This window comes from Schistocerca cancellata, chromosome 6 (assembly GCF_023864275.1).
Source record: "Schistocerca cancellata isolate TAMUIC-IGC-003103 chromosome 6, iqSchCanc2.1, whole genome shotgun sequence".
In the NCBI taxonomy this organism is placed as follows: domain Eukaryota; kingdom Metazoa; phylum Arthropoda; class Insecta; order Orthoptera; family Acrididae; genus Schistocerca; species Schistocerca cancellata.
This window is the reverse complement of record NC_064631.1, coordinates 691,384,136-691,404,149: the sequence shown is the minus strand read 5'-3', so window position 1 is coordinate 691,404,149 and position 20,014 is coordinate 691,384,136. Positions and strand designations below refer to the sequence as shown.

Sequence of the window (20,014 nt, the reverse complement as noted above, 5' to 3'; positions counted from 1 at the left end):
AAGTGCTAGACCCATGATTTGGAATCCGGCCACATCAAGAAAGAAAGCTGGACAAGGAATTGGAAGTGAAATGATCAGTTGTTGTGGCAGTTTGAGAACGGTGAACGGATCGGATGTGACGTTGAGCACTCTGATTGGAGGAAGCCTGTTCCAACATGTAAAGTGTCAACTATCAACTAATTTTAATCGGGCTATACTTCTACATTTACTATCTGCCTTGAGTGATATGAATAAGTTACAACCTGCCGCTCACCTAGTGATGAACATGGTTCCTCCCCATCAGATACACTGAAATATATCTTGGCAGCAGACCTCTGAGCGAAACAAGTGGCACCTGAGGTGTGCCATGCACATGCCAGTTTCTCTACCACTGCTACACCTCAAGGCAGCAGTCTGCAGAAGGCTGACTGCAGCTAAGCGTCTACAGCCATTTGCGATACGTAGCCAGCTCCTCCTGCATGCACACATAACATGCACAACCCTATCCTTCCAACTACTAAAATTGTAATGATAACAATAGGTAGAAACAAGGGGCTCTGTTGTCTTTCAGAAGTACTGAGCCTGTCACAGACACTGGTTCAATGCGTGCTTGCAGCCGCAAACACACAATCCACTCTCTAGGTGTTTCACATGCAGAGGCTGACTCCAAAGCATGTGGAAGTGTTAATATACAATTGCAACCCTTATTCTCTCTCTTCCTCTCTTCTTCTTCTTCTTCTTCTTCTTCTTCTTCTTCTTTTTTAAAGTTGTTGATTTCAGACCTATGATATTATTTCAAGAACTACTGATATGTTCTGTTTTAGTGTGTCAAGTGTGTCAGTACAGTGAAAAACCAGCATATGACTGCCCTTTTTTCGCTGTAGATATAGACCTCACACCTGTACTTTTATGTCGCAACACTATTTGATAGGATTATGAACATCATTGCACGTTAATTTTTCCACGCTGCTGTGAGTTTCATGACAGGTTGACAAATGGAAGCCTATAATGTAATCTTTGTCTGATGATGCTCGATAATTCCCAGTGAATTGGAGTTAGCTATTTACCAAAGAAATAAAATGTTTTGACACGTCGAACAATCGGGTCTACAGTCTCAGGTAGCACCTGAAGAAGGCAACGAGTTACGTGGCCTAAATATTGTGCCAGAGTGACACAAACATCCAGCAGTAGACCCGATTGTTCGATATGTCAAGATCTCGCCGGGAAAGCCTGAAGAGTTACAATAAAATGTTTTGTTTCAAATTAAAAAACTGCCTGGCAAAGAAAATTACTACTCTGTAGAAACAAAAACATTTTTTGTCTTTTGTTAATGGGAAATTAAGAGTCCATAGTACTCTAACCCATGTGAAGCTGTTTCTTGTGAACTGCAGTTTATAATTTGAAAGCATAGATTTAAAAATGAGCAACTGAAATGTGTACTGTTAATAAGAAAATTTTACAGATGTGTGGCTTAGAATTAAACTTCAAAATTGTGTCTTTCTCTAGGATAACTGCAAGAAATTTCAATATTTTCATAAGGATAAATAGGAATATTCTAAGAGCACTATACCTCTTCATTATTTTCTTTCAATAGTGTACATGCAGTGACTATTTCTGCAGTTGAGGCAGTGTTGTGGCCATGGTAAAACAGCATCCTCTGGATACTATACCAAATGTAATGGGTCACTACAAGCATGAGATCTGATAGAAAAATTACCGAGCTTAGTACTTGTCTTGTTTAATATCTCTCTCTTTTTGTCTGCAACCAAGGTTCCAGAAATGAAAATTAATTCTGGGAGAATGTATGACATTGTTAAACAGTACAATAGTGATGGTGTTCAGGTAGACTGGTTTAGTGTTAGGTGCAGCTAAGTAATGATACTGACTCAGTAAGCTTTACACCATCATGTTTCTGACGATAAATGAAACAACAAATTATCAAATAAAACAAAAACAGAAAATTCGACCTCTCCACAAGTAGTGTCACCATGCCCAGGAGCACAGTGATTTCCATACAGTGATGTTGACAATATTGTCTGTAAGAAATCCAACTGTCACGGTACAATGACGGCAAAGTAGTATTACCACCAGGATGGTCATTTGTATGTTAAATGTGAATACATTCGGTCAGATTCTAAGAACAACAATGACATTGTGAAATGAAGCACCAACTGGTCACAGCATAGTCACATCTGGGGTGTGTGTGGATGGTAACTCCGCACTGCATAGTTGAGAGATTGAGTGGTCAATAGGCCATAAGCAAGTCTGAAATCATGAATGACTTTCCTGACACTGCCCACTTGGAGAGCTAAAAACACACACACACACACACACCTCCCCCCCTCTCCATCCTCCCCCCTCCTCTCTCTCTCTCTCTCTCTCTCTCTCTCTATTCCACGTGGGAAAAATATTTCTAAAAAGAAAGATGATGAGACTTACCAAACAAAAGCGCTGGCAGGTCGATAGACACACAAACAAACACAAACATACACACAAAATTCTAGCTTTCGCAACCAACGGTATATATATATATATATATATATATATATATGAATATAATAGAGGGAAACATTCCACGTGGGAAAAATATATTTAAAAAGAAAGATGATGAGACTTACCCAACAAAAGCACTGGCAGGTCGATAGACACCAGGATGGTTTATTTGTTTATTTGTGTGTCTATCGACCTGCCAGCGCTTTTGTTGGGTAAGTCTCATCATCTTTCTTTTTAAATATATATATATATATATATATATATATATATATATATATATACCGTAGGTTGCGAAAGCTAGAATTTTGTGTGTATGTTTGTGTTTGTTTGTGTGTCTATCGACCTGCCAGCGCTTTTGTTTGGTATATATATATACAACGGTATATATATATATATATATATATATATATATATATATATATATATATACCATTGGTTGCGAAAGCTAGAATTTTGTGTGTATGTTTGTGTTTGTTTGTGTGTCTATCGACCTGCCAGCGCTTTTGTTTGGTAAGTCTCATCATCTTTCTTTTTAGAAATATTTTTCCCACGTGGAATAGAGAGAGAGAGAGAGAGAGAGAGAGAGGAGGGGGGGGGGGAGGATGGAGAGGGGAGGAGGTGTGTGTGTGTGTGTGTTTTTAGCTCTCCAAGTGGGCAGTGTCAGGAAAGTCATTCATGATTTCAGACTTGCTTATGGCCTATTGACCACTCAATATATATATATATATATATATATGGTTATAATAGAAGGAAACATTCCACGAAGGAAAAATATATCTAAAAACAAAGATGATGTGACTTACCAAATGAAAGTGCTGGCAGGTCGACAGACACACAAACGAACACAAACATACACACAAAATTCAAGCTTTCGCAACAAACTGTTGCCTCATCAGGAAAGAGGGAAGGAGAGGGAAAGACGAAAGGATGTGGGTTTTAAGGGAGAGGGTAAGGAGTCATTCCAGTCCCGGGAGCGGAAAGACTTACCTTAGGGGGAAAAAAGGACGGGTACACACTCGCACACACACACATATCCATCCATATATATGCCTTTACAAATGTCTGCTTGTGTCTTGTATGTATGGATGGATATGTGTGTGTGTGCGAGTGTATACCTGTCCTTTTTTCCCCCTAAGGTAAGTCTTTCCGCTCCCGGGATTGGAATGACTCCTTACCCTCTCCCTTAAAACCCATATCCTTTTGTCTTTCCTTCTCCTTCCCTCTTTCCTGACGAGGCAACCGTTGGTTGCGAAAGCTAGAGTTTTGTGTGTATGTTTGTGTTTATTTGTGTGTCTATCGACCTGCCTGCGCTTTTGTTGGGTAAGTCTCATCATCTTTCTTTTTAAATGTATTTTTCCCACGTGGAATGTTTCCCTCTATTATATTCATATCATTAATTTGAATCCAACAATCACGTTTGTTATTGTTATTGTCACTGTTACATTTCGTAGTCTTTTCTGTCATCTTATTTCCTCCTTCTGTTTTTGCCAGCAGTTTTACTTTCTATTCACCTTCTCCTTTTTTACCGTAATCCAGTATACAATTTTATCCCGCCGATATATACTCAATAGTACGTAACAATACGTAACCCACTTCCAAACCATAACCAAAAATTTTTTTCCGCTTTCAACACTACCGCTGCTATAAAATCCACCGTTTCCAGTTCACAAACAGTTCCTTTCAGCTATTAAACAACCTTTTCGGCTAGTTTTAATATCTTTTGCTTTATTTCCATTTCCGTTTTTCTCACATCATCGATCATTTTTAGCCGCTTCCCACAGGTTTTAACGTCATTATTTCTTCATCAGACAATTGTTAGCTTCATTTCCATAATCTGCCACCACCAAACCACCCTTTTACTACATCCTCACGTAGTTTTTTCGAAATTTTCCCGTATTTCTCCACCCTTTAACGTGTTTTGGCGGCAACACAACCACCTAACCTTTGTGCACATCATTATCTACCTACACAAGTTCACCACAGGATCAACATAGCCCAGCTCTAACCAACCCTTTTTCGCCTTTTTTCACACCAGATCTCCATTTGCTTTCTAGTTTTACCTTTATCTCTCCCCATATATTTTTATATTTATTTTCATTTTCATTTCAGCCTCGTGTTCCACTTTCCACCTTCCAGTACCATGTCACCCTCACAACACCTCCACAACGACCCCATTAAGTTTTATTTACATTCCCTCCGCAAACATGCCTTCGCCCTAGCCAGATTACACTCCCATATTTTATTTTCTCAGGCTTGTCTGACATTTGGCATCACCCCCAAAGGCCTCACACTTAAAGTTCCCATCTCTGGCTGCAACCCTTCCTTCCATCAGTCCCTATACCAGTTCCAAACCGAACAATCCATTGCCCTCACCCACCTAATCCTTCACCTACACATCCACTCAGCCAATCAACACACCCATCAACTCCTGTCCCTAATAAAAGTCCTCAATCTTTCCTCTCCCACATCCACACCAGTTGTTCAGAGCATCCTCCTACAGGCCAACCGCAAATTAGAACAACATGCCACCCTCCACCTTAAAAAACTATCCAATCTCCTGGTTTCCCACCTCCGGAAAGGCAACTCACTCACCCTTCACAACCTTTCCAGCAAACCTCAACCTCCTCTCATTGCACACAAACCCAGTCTCTCCCATCTACTCAATCTCCCACTTCCAGCTCCACTCCCTCCAAAACCTCAAAACTCCAATCAACACTATCTGGAACCACAACACCCCAATTCAGTAGTTAACCTCTCCTCCAAACCTCTTTCCCAATCCGAAACCTCTGTCCTATCCAAAGGCCTCACCTTCAGCCCCACTCCCAGATTTAACCAAACAGCCCTTGAAAAAAGTCAAACTCTTTGCCTTTACAAATGTCTGCTTGTGTCTTGTATGTATGGATGGATATGTGTGTGTGTGCGAGTGTATACCTGTCCTTTTTTCCCCCTAAGGTAAGTCTTTCCGCTCCCGGGATTGGAATGACTCCTTACCCTCTCCCTTAAAACCCATATCCTTTTGTCTTTCCTTCTCCTTCCCTCTTTCCTGACGAGGCAACCGTTGGTTGCGAAAGCTAGAGTTTTGTGTGTATGTTTGTGTTTATTTGTGTGTCTATCGACCTGCCTGCGCTTTTGTTGGGTAAGTCTCATCATCTTTCTTTTTAAATGTATATATATATATATACCTTTCAGGCACTTAACAACTCCTCAGCTATGAATGGTCACTATTACTTCTTCCATTACTAAAAAGAAAAATGGTAGCATTTACTATAAGGACTGCTCAGAAAGTAATGTGCCACATTTTTTCCTTCAACAATTCTTTATTGAAAATAATGAGAATTACACACATTAAAGAATGGTGTGTTACCTACACACCCCATTTTTTCACGTAATTGTCACCCCATTCTATGGCCTTCCTCCAGCATGAAACAAGGGCGTGTATGCCCTGTTGGTACCAGTCCTTGTCCTGGTGGTGGAAAATGCTTCGCAGTGTAAATCACCTCCTCATCGTCTTCAAAATGTCTTCCACATATGGCATCCTTTTATGGCCCAAACAAGTGGAAGTCCAAGGGGGCTAGGTCAAGTGTGTCAAGTATGACAGTCGTGGATGTTTTTCCCAACTGCTGCAAATCATGGAGCTCTCCCGAACCACCTTCTGATGACTTCATCCTCCGTGCCCAGTGAGTAACTATACTTCTGTCGACAGCAGATGATCCATAAAGTTTGCACAAGCACTTGTGAACATTACCCACAGTTTCCTTCCCTGCAATGAGAAATTCAATGACAGCATGTTGCTTGTAACATACATTACCTACAGACACCATTTTGAAACTGTCCTGCAGCTACAGGATTTGTCAGAAGTGATGGAAACTTGGCACACTCACTCAGGAGACTTCAGATAATACATGAATAACGTTTTGCATTCATAGCATTGTTTTTGACTGAGAAAAAAAATGTGGTACATTACTTTCTTGGTAACCCTCATAAATGTTTTCATTTTAATTTATGTGTATCATGTCAGTCTGTATTACTATGGAAATAACATCATTTTCTGCGTGGGCTGTTACGGAGTGTATTAATTTATTTACAACTGAGATTTTGCCATTGTGCTATCGTCAAGTAGCAACAGAAAATGCTAAAAAAACCACATCAGTTTGAGGAATATGATCTTTTTTCAAAAATTTGTAGAAGTCAAATTAAATTTTTAAAATTGTACCACTTCCTACCTCACTGTGAAGTGTGTTACCAGGACTCGTTCTTGTGTCAGACATGTTCACATATGTTATGTGTATAACAGAACAAGATTCCTTGTCATCTATTTAAAAGGACATAGCACTTCACTAAGAACAGCATTATGTCAAATAAATTTACTCAATGTGTTAATTACTATAACAACTACCTTTGAATTCATGTCATACTGCAGTGTACATTCACCAGATGTGACATTTGAAAGGTAAAACTCTATGATTGTGCTGAGTGTTAATAACCAAAGATCATATTGGTAGTGTCATAAATGCATAAATTTCACCTAAATTTTATTATCATGTGTTAATGAAATTTTATTGTGATATGTTAATAAAATTTAGGTGAAATATATGCATGTATGACACTACAGATATGACCTTTAATTATTAATACTCAGCACAATCATAGAGTTTTATTTGTCAAATGTCACACCTGGTGAATGCACACTTACAAATGTGAGTGCAGTATGACATGAATTTGAAGGCAGTTATCTAATTATAAATGTTATTAATTATAAACTTAAAATTTCTTTAAAACTATCATATTTCTAAGAGAAAAGAGGAAGAAAGATTTACATTTATTGTGGGATATGTATTCCAGATATCTAATGGCACTAATGACATACACTAGTACAACTGTTTGTATATATTCTTGTATTCAACATAGTCTTGCTTGTTTTCTTAGCGATTTAATGTTAGCACTTTAACATAGGAATGCATAACCAACAAAAATATGGTCTCTAACAGTGAGAAAATTTGTGACTTGATTTCCTTTGCAACTACTTGTTCAAAAATAAATAAGCATATTATGCACATATTACATGGTGGCAGATTTAGGGGGGGGGGGGGGGGGTTTGAACTCCTGAATCACTACTGCCAACTGCAGCAAACCTTTGTGCTCTTGCCACTACCAAATGCTTTGCGTTTTCCAATGTGCTTTGTGTTGTGGATTGCTGTTATTATTTTATTATTTTTAAATGTGTGAAGAGACTAATCCTGGTGTGTAAATGGATTCGACTGTGACTGTCACTACAACAAAAAGTATCAGAGTGATCCCTATGAATGTTATGTCGGTTTTGATTTCATGGAGGCGTAGAAAGCAGACATAGGGTGACAGCCCTTTGAGAGGGAGGTGGGGGTTATTTACCTGCACCGCTCCTCTCCCCTCGGGCAGTCTAAGTTCATGTTTGTTTACAGTTGCGGCTGACTGCTATGATATACTGTCCACATAATACTACTGTTTGTTAGTAAACATTCATATATGTTTCCAGTAACAGGTCTGTAGACTTATATGACTATATTTGAGTAAAAGTTTGAGCTGGGTGTGTCTTTGTTCTAGGTTACTATCAACACCTCAGCACACTTGCTGAAGTCCGTGAGAAGGTCCTCATGTATATACAAGTCATGGCTCGGCCGCTAGTACTGGGACGAACTGTTCACCCAACGGTCTGGACTCCTGTGTATGCCGATGTTACGGTGGGTGCATTCATTCATTTGTTCATTCAGAGTGTTCTGTAGGTTGCTAAGGATAGTTAGTTAGCTACATGTTCTATAGACAATTGGAATGATTCTTTTATCAAAATGATGTGCAACGAGTCAGTATACGGGATATGTATATGTGATTAGTGTTCATGAATATTAACACATTATTATTTTTAGTCCTTCCCATGCAACTACAATTAATTTTTTTTACTGGCTACCAGTTTTTAAATGGAAATTTGTCAGTTGTCCACAAGAAAATGATTTTAAATTAGTTTTAAAACTTGCTTGTCTACCTGTCAGACTTTTCTGTTATTGGGCAAATGATTACACATTTTTGTTGCTGCATATTGAACTCCTTTCTGAGCTGCTAACAGCTTTAACAATGGGCAGTAAATGTCATTTTTCCTCCAGTGTTGTAGGTGTGGACATTACGGTTCATATCAAATTGTGATAGATTATTTATAACAAATTCCATTAGTGAATATATGTTTTGTGACAGAACAGTTAAAATGCCTAGCTCCTTGAAGAGGCATCCAAGGCTGAACACCACCTATTATTCTTACTGCTTGCTCTTGTGCAATCAATACTTTCTTTCTAAGTGATGAGCTACCCCAGAAAATTATTCCATAAGACATTATTGAATGAAAATATTTAACATATGCCAGGAAGTTGCTATATTTGTTTCCAAGTTTAGCATTTATATATGGGGCTTTCAAAAAGAAATGATGCAGAGTCTGGAAAGCACAAACTGGTGACAGGAGGATAATATCGTGGTGTATGTAATGAGGTGTGGTTCCGACCAGAGCGTGGAAGTTCACAGCCCGCTGCTAGAGAGCACGCGTGCACGTCAAGTGACTATACAGAGCTAGCTGCAGCACACATCAATCATTCAACACTGCCTGTCGCATTGCAAACAGTGACATGCAGCCGTCAAAAGATGAGTAAAGAGGTGTGGTTCGTTTTCTGACAGCAGTAGGAGTAGGAGGAATGGACATTCATCGGCAAATGTCACAAGTGCACGGCGAACACTGCATGTCCCTTGCAAGGCTCAAGGCATGGCACAAGCGCTTCAGGGGGGTACAGGTGTCGTTAGCTGATGATGCATGGTCTGGAGCAACACGCTGCAATACCAATGACATCATCCAGCTGGTGGATGCATTAATTACGCAGGACTGCTGAGTGACAGTGAAAGCCATAGGTGCCGTGGTTGGATTGAGGGTCAGAAGTGTTCACCCCATAATGAAGGAACGACTGCGCATGCACAAAGTGTGCGTCCAATGGGTGCCCCACAGTCTTAAACCACACCAGAAAGCATGTCAAATGGCCCACTCTCTTGTCTTGCTCATCTGTAGCACTATGCTTGGGAAGGGAATGCATTCCTGGCACGAGCGCTGGCTGGAGATGAGTCATGGTGTCATCACTTCAAACCAGAATCAAAATGACAAAGTCTCCAGTGGAAGCATCCAGGGTCACCACCACCATAAAAAGCCGAGGCCATCCACACAAATGCAGGAAAGATTATACTGACATTCTTTTTTGACCAAGATGGTCCCCTTCTGATTTACTTCCTGCAGCATGCGACACCAGTGAATGCCCAGTATTACTCGTGAACCTTGACCACCTTTTGCCAAGCAATCAAATCAAAACGACCAGGCAAACTCACCTGTGGGGACATTCTGCTCCACGACAATGCAAAGCATCATACGTCCAACACAGTCATGGCACTCCTGCAGAAATTCAAGTGGGAGGCTCTCAGCCACCCTCCATTGTGTCCAGACCCCTCTCCCTGTGATTATGCCATTTTTGTTCTCCTTAAAAAGGCTCTGAGGGCAAATGATTCAACTTGGACAACGACGTCCAGCTGTACATGTGGAATTGGTTAACATCGCAGCCCCAGGAATTTTATGAGACAGCTGTTCACCACCTTGTGTCACAGTGGGACAAGTGTCTCAACAGCCAGGGGCAGTACTTCTAACATACAGGTACTGGTTTCTGTAATTATGCCTCTGGCTCATTTCTTTTTGTGAACACCCCTTATACAAAGAGCAAAATTAGGTGAAATTAATTGTTTGAGAAGCTCAGTAATATGGGTCTTCCAGTTGTCATCAGTATGTATATCCAATAATTTGGAGCATTCTACCCTATAGCTCATATGCTACATCAGACTCTATTTGTTGTACAGAACTGAATGTAGTGTGTGTGTGTGTGTGTGTGTGTGTGTGTGTGTGTGTGTGTGTGTCCTTCAAACTTTAGGGAGAGCCCATTTTCAGAAAACAACTTAATCTTCAGTTCTTTCCAACAGTGTCTGAATTATTCAGCACATCCTTTTCATTTCTGTTTCTGTTTCTGTTTTTAAGTACGATTCAGACCAGCTGTACATGAAGCATTTATATGTTCAGTTTTTCTAAGAAAGTAATATGATTTACACAGTCAGATGCCCTGGAAAGATCACAAAAATACCACTTGGTGAATTTTCAGGGACTTGAGATTAATCAAGGTGTGCATCAACCCAGCTACGTAGATATCAATTATTTATCTACTGTACTCTACTTCTGCTTGTAAAAGATTTAAATTAGGATTTTGCAAGCAGCATATGAAATATTGACACCCAATGAAGTAATAAAAAAGAAAACCATGTTTATTAATGGCTCTGAGCGCTATGGGACTTAACTTCTGAGGTCATCAGTCCCCTAGAACTTAGAACTATTTAAACCTAACTAACCTAAGGACATCACACACATCCATGCCCGAGGCAGGATTCAAACCTGCGACCGTAGTGGCCACGCGCTTCCAGACTGTAGTGCCTAGAACTGCACAGCCACCCCGGCTTGCCACGTTTATTAGGCAAAAGGAACAGGATACATAATTAAGCCCACTACAATGAGACTCCTGAGAATCACTTGGCCTGTGTGACACAACAATAGGCATATAGTTTTATATGGTGGTACACAGACTGTCGATTTGATGACATCCTGCTTGTCTCCTGCCACACCTGTCGCAGAGGGCTCACTGTGTTGAGCTGCAGGTAGGAGTTTGGTGCTGCGTAGGACCCTCTAGCCATTGGACTGCATACGTCTTACCCATTTGCCACATGCTTTCAGTGTTCTCATATCATAACAGTTGCTGTCAACAGAATCTTAAAGCAGATTGTCCCAGACTTCCTAGGAAAATATCAGAGGTTCTTGTTACTCCCTGTGCACTAGTCCAAAATTATCATCATCTGTTCTTCTTTTCCATTCTTCTTGGTGATTCCTCTTTATTCCTCTTACTGGCAACATGTTCAGAAAGTATTCCAAATATCCCTAAATCATACCAAATCACACAGGCTTCTATGCTAACATCCTTGAGGCTACTGCTTGTCAGTCAGCCTTTCAAGTAATTTGTTGCTTTCTTATGGTGAAGGCTGGTGCTAATGTTTTTGTAACTATTACATACTTACAAGGAACACCTTGAGTATGATGTCACAAAATGCCATTGACATTTATGGCATTCAGTATATTGTCTATCATGTGACCACATTATTGGCTGTTAATGACAGTAGGTGGTGAGACTGTAAGGAATTCAGTGGTGAATACAGTAGAGCATAGCTGAAATGCTTAGTTGAGTAATAACCCACAACAGTTCTATAGGTGTTGATACAAAGCCAAGCAGTGGCAATAATAAATAAAGCAAACATTGCATTGTATCTACACAACAGTTGCTGAAGTTGACATTTTGTCAGAAAGGAACCCAATGAATTTCACAGAGTGAGAAAGAAGTGGCAGATGAAATACCAGCATTTCAGCAAGATGAATCAATGGAGAGTGCAGTGTCATCTATGCTTGACTGTGCGAACAATGTACATAAGGAGTACAATGATGATGTTATGTGCTTAAGAAGTGAAAGTGATGTTGAAACAGACGTCGAGCTGCGTAGTTCATCATCCTTGTTGCACAGTGAGCCACAAACCTTGTCTCTGGTGAAATGTAGTAAAGGACAATCATTGTCCAAGGAGCTGTTCCTAAACATAATTTTGTATATGGAAGATCATCTGTAGCATAATAAAAAAACTTATGAACAGATTTTGAATAAGTCTACAACAATATGACCATGTATTGCATGTGAAAAACTATGGATATTCAAGGGAGGACAAGGTGTACTTGTTACAAAAACTGGTGTTCTCATGTTCCAAGGATGCTCGATACAATTTACAGGATGTGCATGTCAGTGACCTACTGTGTTATGCATGTCAAATTGCACACATCATAGATTACAATGATTTCAAGGGAAACAGTGGATGAGTGCATAATTCAAACAGTGCTACAAAGTTGGAAGACATAAACTAACAAAATTTTGAACAAAGCATCAACTTGATGATGCACAGCAAACTACAGAATTGGCCTGAAAATTTGTAGATGAGATAAACAAATATATCCCATCATTCAGTAAGGAATTGGTTTGCAACTCTGGCCGATCGGGATTTGAAGAGGGAAATCCATATGAAAGGAACCTCAGAAATTATAGGTACCAAGAGAGTTGAATTAAGGTCAACTAATGCCTTAATGCATTCATATGCAACTATGCTGACTGTTAATATGGATGGTAAACTGACTGGAAATTTATTTATTGTGCTGCAATTGGAGTTCCTCTGCCCCTTCAATTCTTAGTCATTTGCGTGATCTTACAAGGGCAGGAGGGAATATTTATGTCACACCAAGAAAGAGTGGAAAATTGGCATAAGAGGACTAGAACAGCATTATGAGCACTGCTTTTGGCCCATAACTGGTCAAAATAACTTGCTTTTGCTTTATTGCTGGTCTGTGTATAAAAATCACACTCCTTTAGTGCAAACTATCCCTCCAGAAAAGTGTGTGACATTGCAATTCATACTACCTGGAACCACTGGACAAACTCAGCATCTGGATGTTTCTTTTTTCCAGGCCTATAGAAGATATTATTGCACTATCTGCAGCTGTACCTTAAAGGATAATAAAAAATTTTGTACTTGTGGGGATCCACAGCCTCCACATGCTTAATAAATGTAAACATGGTCCACAGTAGGCTGCAACTTAATTTTTATTTAATCGTATGATTAACTAATTTCGACTACTTTCATTGTCAAGGACTTGTAAAACCAACATGAAAGGCACTAAATTGTCTGCCTTCATCACATGTATAACTAACACTTTACACACCTCACATTAAGATAAACCAGATAAAAGTAATGTTTTATCTTAATGTGACGTGTAAAGTGTTTGTGTAACATGCGATGCACGCAGAAAATTTAGTGCTTTTCCATGTTGGTTTTACAAGCGAAATTAGCTAACTGCATGATTAAATAAAAATCACATTACAGCCTACCATGGAAAATGTTTATGTTTATTAAAGAGTAACCAATTTTTGGCAAAATAATTTAATTGGATAGATAAAAAACTTACTTACCAAGCAGCAGCAGAACACAAACATAAAAGACCTATTTCCTTCTTATCCTGTACGGTAAGTCTCCCCTGACCTGCAGGTCTGAGAGACTTTCCCAAAATCGATCCCTCTTCCTAGACCTCTCCAGCCCTTTCCTTCACCCCTCTTCCTTCCTCTTCAACCCTTCTGCCTGAAGAAGGAGCCACTGGGTCCAAAAGCTTGCCTAATTATAACCTTCTTTTATGTGTGTGTTCTGCCGCTGCTTGGTGAGTAGAATTTCTAGCTGTTGAATTAAATTATTTTGTAAAATGACAACCAGTTACATGGTAAGCTCCAAGACAGACTCTTTCACATTCGGTTGCATGCCATCACATTTCATCAGTTCTCATTACCCTGTTACACCAGTATGATTCTGTTCGCATTTGTTAAGAGTGGATTCCTATCTGAACCACCTGCTCTGTTTGTAACTTCCAAGGAATTCACCTTCGATCTTGTTGGTACAAACATTTATGATCACTGTGGCATGCCATTCATCATTTGGTGTTCATGGTTCAAGTTAATGGTTTGTTTTGAACATTTCTTGAATGTCAACAATGTCCATTTTGTGAAGTGTAATACATACATCCCATAGAAGGTTGATCTTTGCACCTCCCAGACACTTATTCTCTGTCACCATCCTGCTGCACATGGTGTGTCACTAGTAGCTAATATTTTTCCTGTCATAATTGTTGACACTATGCTTTCAAATGAGCCTTACAAAAGATTGAAATTGCAACCTCACACTCAAGGGGTTCCTTGTGAGAGCCAGTGGTATGTCCCTTCGAACCTAAGAATTACTGTTGTCTAGCTTGTTGAAAACTTCTTGCATTTCTTGTATGACTTTATAAGCAATAAATGTTTAAGTGAAGCCACAAGGAGACTTGCTTCACAAGTTTGAAAAATGGATCGGTATTATCTGGTAAGCTACTTCTAAAAATTACTTGGAAAGACAGAGGGGAATGAAATGGGATCTAAGGGAAGTTGATCTTCTTGTGTCCATTTTATGAGTATATGTTACTAGTGCATGAGTGTCAGGAAATATGTCATGCTTGTGGTGATAGCTTGATGGGATACCCAAAAGTCAGCTCAAGATTTAATATATTGCTAGAGATGCCACCATAAACATAAAAATTGTTTAAAAGAGAATTTCAAATGAAAAAGCTATAAAATTAAAAGGAGACAGGACAGCTGGCTAGTACTTGCCTTCATCTGCCAAAGTTCCATACCCTCGCCTGTAGGAACAATTGCAAGTAGAGAAAAACTATACTAAGTTTAAGAATGCGTTTGTTTCTTCATCAGAAAGGAAAAGGTATAGGTCTTGGAAGGTTGGAAAGAGAGATCACTCAGACTCCAGGTCGATAACAACCCACCTCTGATGAGGATGAGGGAATCATCTGTATAATGGAAAAGTTAGAAACCATTTAATATGAATGTTAGGCTTGGAGTATACCAGAAATTACATCCACAAGTCCAATTATTTTGATAGGCCCTAGCAACAGTGCTTAGTAAGGTATTCACTTTTACTTTGTTTTGAATATTTGGGAACTATAATTTCATGCCTGATGTCTGCTGCCATCTTGTTACAAACTTTAACACTGGAAAATTGAAATCCATTTATTGCATGTAAAACCAACAATTTTGTAGTAGGTTGTTCTATTTTCTTCTGCTTGCAGCTAATTATTAGAAAAATGTTATAATTAATTATTTATTGCTATTGCAATTTGAAAAGTTAGTAAGGCCTTTCAGCTTCAGCTTTGTTTATATCGCCCACCACCACTTAACCTTTACATAGATCTTTTTAGACAGTTTTCAATAGTCGATATATGTTTCAAAAAACTCATGACACTGAATTGCATTAATTGGATTTTATTAGTACTGCTGGTTTTGGCCATAAACCATCATCTGGTATGAAAATCACTTATAACATTTAATATGTCTCAAGTATTGAAACACAAAACATTGAATATTTTAATCTACATGAAACACACATTTTATGTGGATTAAAATATTCAATGCTTTGTGTTTTAATATTCATGACAACTGAAATGTTTTAAGTGATTTTTGTAGCAGATGACAGCGTACGTCCGAAATTGGTAGTACTAATAAAATCCAGTTAATGTAATTAAGTGTCATTAGCTTTTTGAAATTTAACATTTACAGTTAATGGTGTAAGCTATTTTCAGAAAAAATTAATCTTAATTAAGTGCACAAATATGTATATTCTTATGAATTTTCTCTCTATTACAGGACCCAAAAACAACTGACTGGCTTTGGGAAAAGAGGGAATGTAGAAAGCAGAAAGAGATATTCTTAGCCTCTAGAGAATACAATTCAAATAAAAGTGAAGAGCACCTACGACAATATGTGGAGAGCTTAAAAAGGGTATCCAAAATTTTATTTTACAGTTTGTGCATTATTTTTCCATCTGCATTATTGTATTTTCTATTCAACATGTTTATAAAATGAAAAAAAAATAATGATTTAACTCTTTTTACTTCATAACATAACTTAATTATAGTATGAGCTGGTTAACTTCCTTCTCAAAACCATTGGCCATAGCACTGAGGTGATTGTCACGTGTTTAACAGTAGTATCATTTAATTTAATCTAATTCTTTATTCAATATAACAGAGGGAAACATTCCACGTGGGAATAATATATCTAAAAAAAAAGATGATGAAACTTACCAAACAAAAGCACTGGCAGGTCGATAGACACACAAACAAACACAAACATACACACAAAATTCTAGCTTTCGCAACCAACGGTTGCCTCGTCAGGAAAGAGGGAAGGAGAGGGAAAGACAAAAGGATTTGGGTTTTAAGGGAGAGGGTAAGGAGTCATTCCAATCCCAGGAGCGGAAAGACTTACCTTAGGGGGAAAAAAGGACAGGTATACACTCGCACACACACACATATCCATCCGCATATACACAGACACAAGCAGACATTTGTAAAGGCCTTTACAAATGTCTGCTTGTGTCTGTGTATATGTGGATGGATATGTGTGTGTGTGCGAGTGTATATCTGTCCTTTTTTCCCCCTAAGGTAAGTCTTTCCGCTCCCGGGATTGGAATGACTCCTTACCCTCTCCCTTAAAACCCAAATCCTTTTGTCTTTCCCTCTCCTTCCCTCTTTCCTGACGAGGCAATCGTTGGTTGCGAAAGCTAGAATTTTGTGTGTATGTTTGTGTGTCTATCGACCTGCCAGCGCTTTTGTTTGGTAAGTTTCATCATCTTTCTTTTTAGATATAATTCTTTATTCATTTGTTTTTGTGTAATTCTGGAGAGGTACAGCACAGAACTTACTACAGTTTGCCCAATGGTGCCAGTTTCACATCACGGCATGAACTCCACAGTGTGCTGAAAGCTCTGAGGGCCCATCCCAAACCATTATCACCTGAGTCAACACCCACAGTTTGCAGAAGTCAGTCGCAGCCATTACAAAGCTCGCACATATCTCTTGATGGCATCCCAGATCTAATCAAGAGGGTCAACGTTAGGCGATGTGCCGTGTAGGCTTACACAAACACTGTCCTGCCTGTGGAGTGTTTCAAAGTGCCTAAGGCACAGGATGGCAGGGGGGTGCTGATCACCTGTAGTGTGCTGCAGGGGAACATAGATTGCAGATGACTAGCTAGTAATGTTCTGTACAGTTTACTGATGAGAGACAACTGGAGACATATAAAGCATCAGTTTCATCCCATATACACATGCTTCACCATCAGTCTGAGTGGTGCAGGTAGCATTGCCTCATGTGATTTTTGACAGACTTATACAGTGCCATCAGTACATACTTGTGCTACAGCTCATCAGTTTAGGAGATCTTTCCCTATCCTGATAACAATTGATAGTAGTGTTCTTATCTCAGTGCTAATCTCAGTGACCTGTGACATGCATTGAGCAGATTTATTTTTCTGTATCCAATTGCACAGGTGGGGCTCTGAATGGTATTACTATCCATCAGTTGTTGTGGTGGTGGTGGTGGTGATCAGAATTAATTTGGCAAGTGGCATGCTCTGCTGTGGCCCAACTAACTAGTATTGTAGTTTAAATTAGTTATGAGTGAGTCTTGTCATAAAAACATTGTTGATTGCGACAGTTGACTCTGGTGGCAGCGATTTTCCTTGAACCGAAGTACTCGAAGAGTGGTTAAAAAATCCCCGTACCTGCATGACCTTGGATATGGTGTGTCCAGCATGTGTCCATGGTCAGAAGTCCTTATATTGCACATCTCACTCATCCTGTGCTCAGCAGTTACACTGACAAGGTAACAAGGTCCGATGACATTCTGGTCATGTGACATGATGAACAGTTCCGTTTGTTGTGACACCAGCAACACACTCTCCTACACTGCAGTTGTCTCTTTCAGTTGCCATGAGTGTGTTACGTTACTGTTTTAATGATATACAGCCTCACATTTAAGTCATTTGCACATTGCACAGAAATAATAAGATGGATGTTAATTTTCTGAGAAAGTTAACATACATGAGAAAGATTCCATACATTCCACTCTCCATAACAATTAAGACTGATTTTACAAGCAATTGGTTACAGGTTTTAGAGTTGTTAAGGGGGAAAAAGTGTCATTTGGTTTGTAATTCCTTTGGATCAGTATATGCCATATTTTTGTGTGAACGTTAATTTTTGCAGCTACATTTTTATATGCTTACAAATCGTGATATATATACTTGATCTTATCTTAACTGTGATGTTCCAGGTTACAGATGAAAATGCAGATGAAACTTCCTACCAACTTATGACATCTGTTGCAGTGCCTGTTTATGATAGGAGGGAAAATGCAGTAAGTTTCTTACTAAAGCAGCTTATAAAAAATTTCTGTTAAAACTGAATTGTCAGTGTGTTTAAGAAAGTATTACAATACTTATAACGAAGGCAGTAATTTATCCTTGTCCAGGTTTTAGGTTAGATATTTTTCATGTTATTCAATATCCCTTGAAACCGTGTCCATTCTGTTTGAAGTATGTCTTTACTGAGTGATATTTGTAGTCAATGGATTACTGAGGTACTCAATTCCAAACATACCTTTAATATAAGCATTTTAAAAGAATTTTTTGTGTTTTTATTTCACAATTTAGTAATGACTACAAGCTGTCATTTGATTCTCCTGTCTACAGAACCTCACGGAATGGACCCTCATAAATGAGGCGATATGGGTACAAAAAATCCGAGAGGTAGCAAAAAGTCTGAATTAACTTATTACTTTTTTGTAGAAGTTCATGAGTGTGGCTACTTGTAGGTTAGTCAGGTAAATCAGCATAGCATTAGAAAACTGAATCTGTTAATGACATGTTGAGGTATAAAAACAGTTGTTCAGAGTAGGCCATTTCAAGTAGTATCTCTGTTGCTAATAGAGAGATTTCATTTCTCATAATTAAGGCAAATTATTGTAGAAATAGGAATCAAATATGTGTTACACTTGATGAATTTTTATCGTCATGTTTACTGTTAAGGTTCAGAACTGCTTTTCATTATCTGCAGGGCATTAACTATTGCTGTAACCGGCAGTTTTCATATTTTCATAATATCTTCTGAAAAATCATTTAACCATTTATTTAGACTACTACGCACAACTGTTCATGCTTTTTAACTATTTCTGTTCTGCCATGATCCTGATTTAATAACCTGGCAAATTGGAAATTATTTCATTTATCAAAGGACTACAAACACTGCTTTAAATACCAGACTGTAAGATATAATCATATTGCAAATGATTGTCTGGAATTAATTATGTACAAGGAAAACAGTAAGCCCTGGCAGTTTCCTTTCAGTGTTCCGGTGACTTACTTTTTAGATTAAATTTCATCAGTAAGTATTATTCAGTGGCATGAGGAAAGACAACCATGGAGAAAAAGCATTGAGTATCTGATATACACAAATAAGGTGTTCAGTATAACTGCTCAGGTTACACTCTTTACACCAGATCTCACATATGCAAAGTGCGTCCATTCAAGTTACGATCTCTCTCTCTCTCTCTCTCTCTCACTCACTGACTCACACACACACACACACACACACACACACACACACACACACACACACAGGCGGGCCCAGTCTCTTATAAAGACTCAAAGTTCTAAAACTGAGCTATAATCTGCACCCTCTTGTTTATTTCCTATGTTGTGCTCAGAGCTTCTTCTATAAGGTGAATGATTGTTTTTCCTTCTATCATTGTTTATATACCACCCAGGATTTTTCATTAGGTTATTAAAACTTGATGTTCATATCACTTGACAGGTGCTCTTCATCATATGTAATACTATTTAAATCCATCTCATAATTACCAGTAAGTGCCATAAAAATTGAAATGTATCATTTAAGAATAATCATACAGATAATTAGTACTAGCTAATTTGCTTAGTCT

At 38.7% G+C, this 20,014-nt stretch overlaps 1 protein-coding gene across 3 annotated transcripts in view; it reads left to right on the top strand.

The window, feature by feature from the left end:
• The window catches only part of LOC126191240 (voltage-dependent calcium channel subunit alpha-2/delta-3), a 792,714-nt gene that overhangs the window by 452,892 nt on the left and 319,808 nt on the right, over positions 1–20,014 (top strand). For 2 of the 3 annotated variants that reach the window (XM_049932047.1, XM_049932048.1), the window contains exons 9-12: positions 8,053–8,189; positions 15,879–16,013; positions 18,350–18,433; positions 18,768–18,824. In XM_049932047.1, coding sequence (XP_049788004.1) covers positions 8,053–8,189; positions 15,879–16,013; positions 18,350–18,433; positions 18,768–18,824 — 413 coding nt within the window. The remainder of the gene's footprint in view (positions 1–8,052; positions 8,190–15,878; positions 16,014–18,349; positions 18,434–18,767; positions 18,825–20,014) is intronic. The other variant, XM_049932049.1, reaches the window with a different exon arrangement.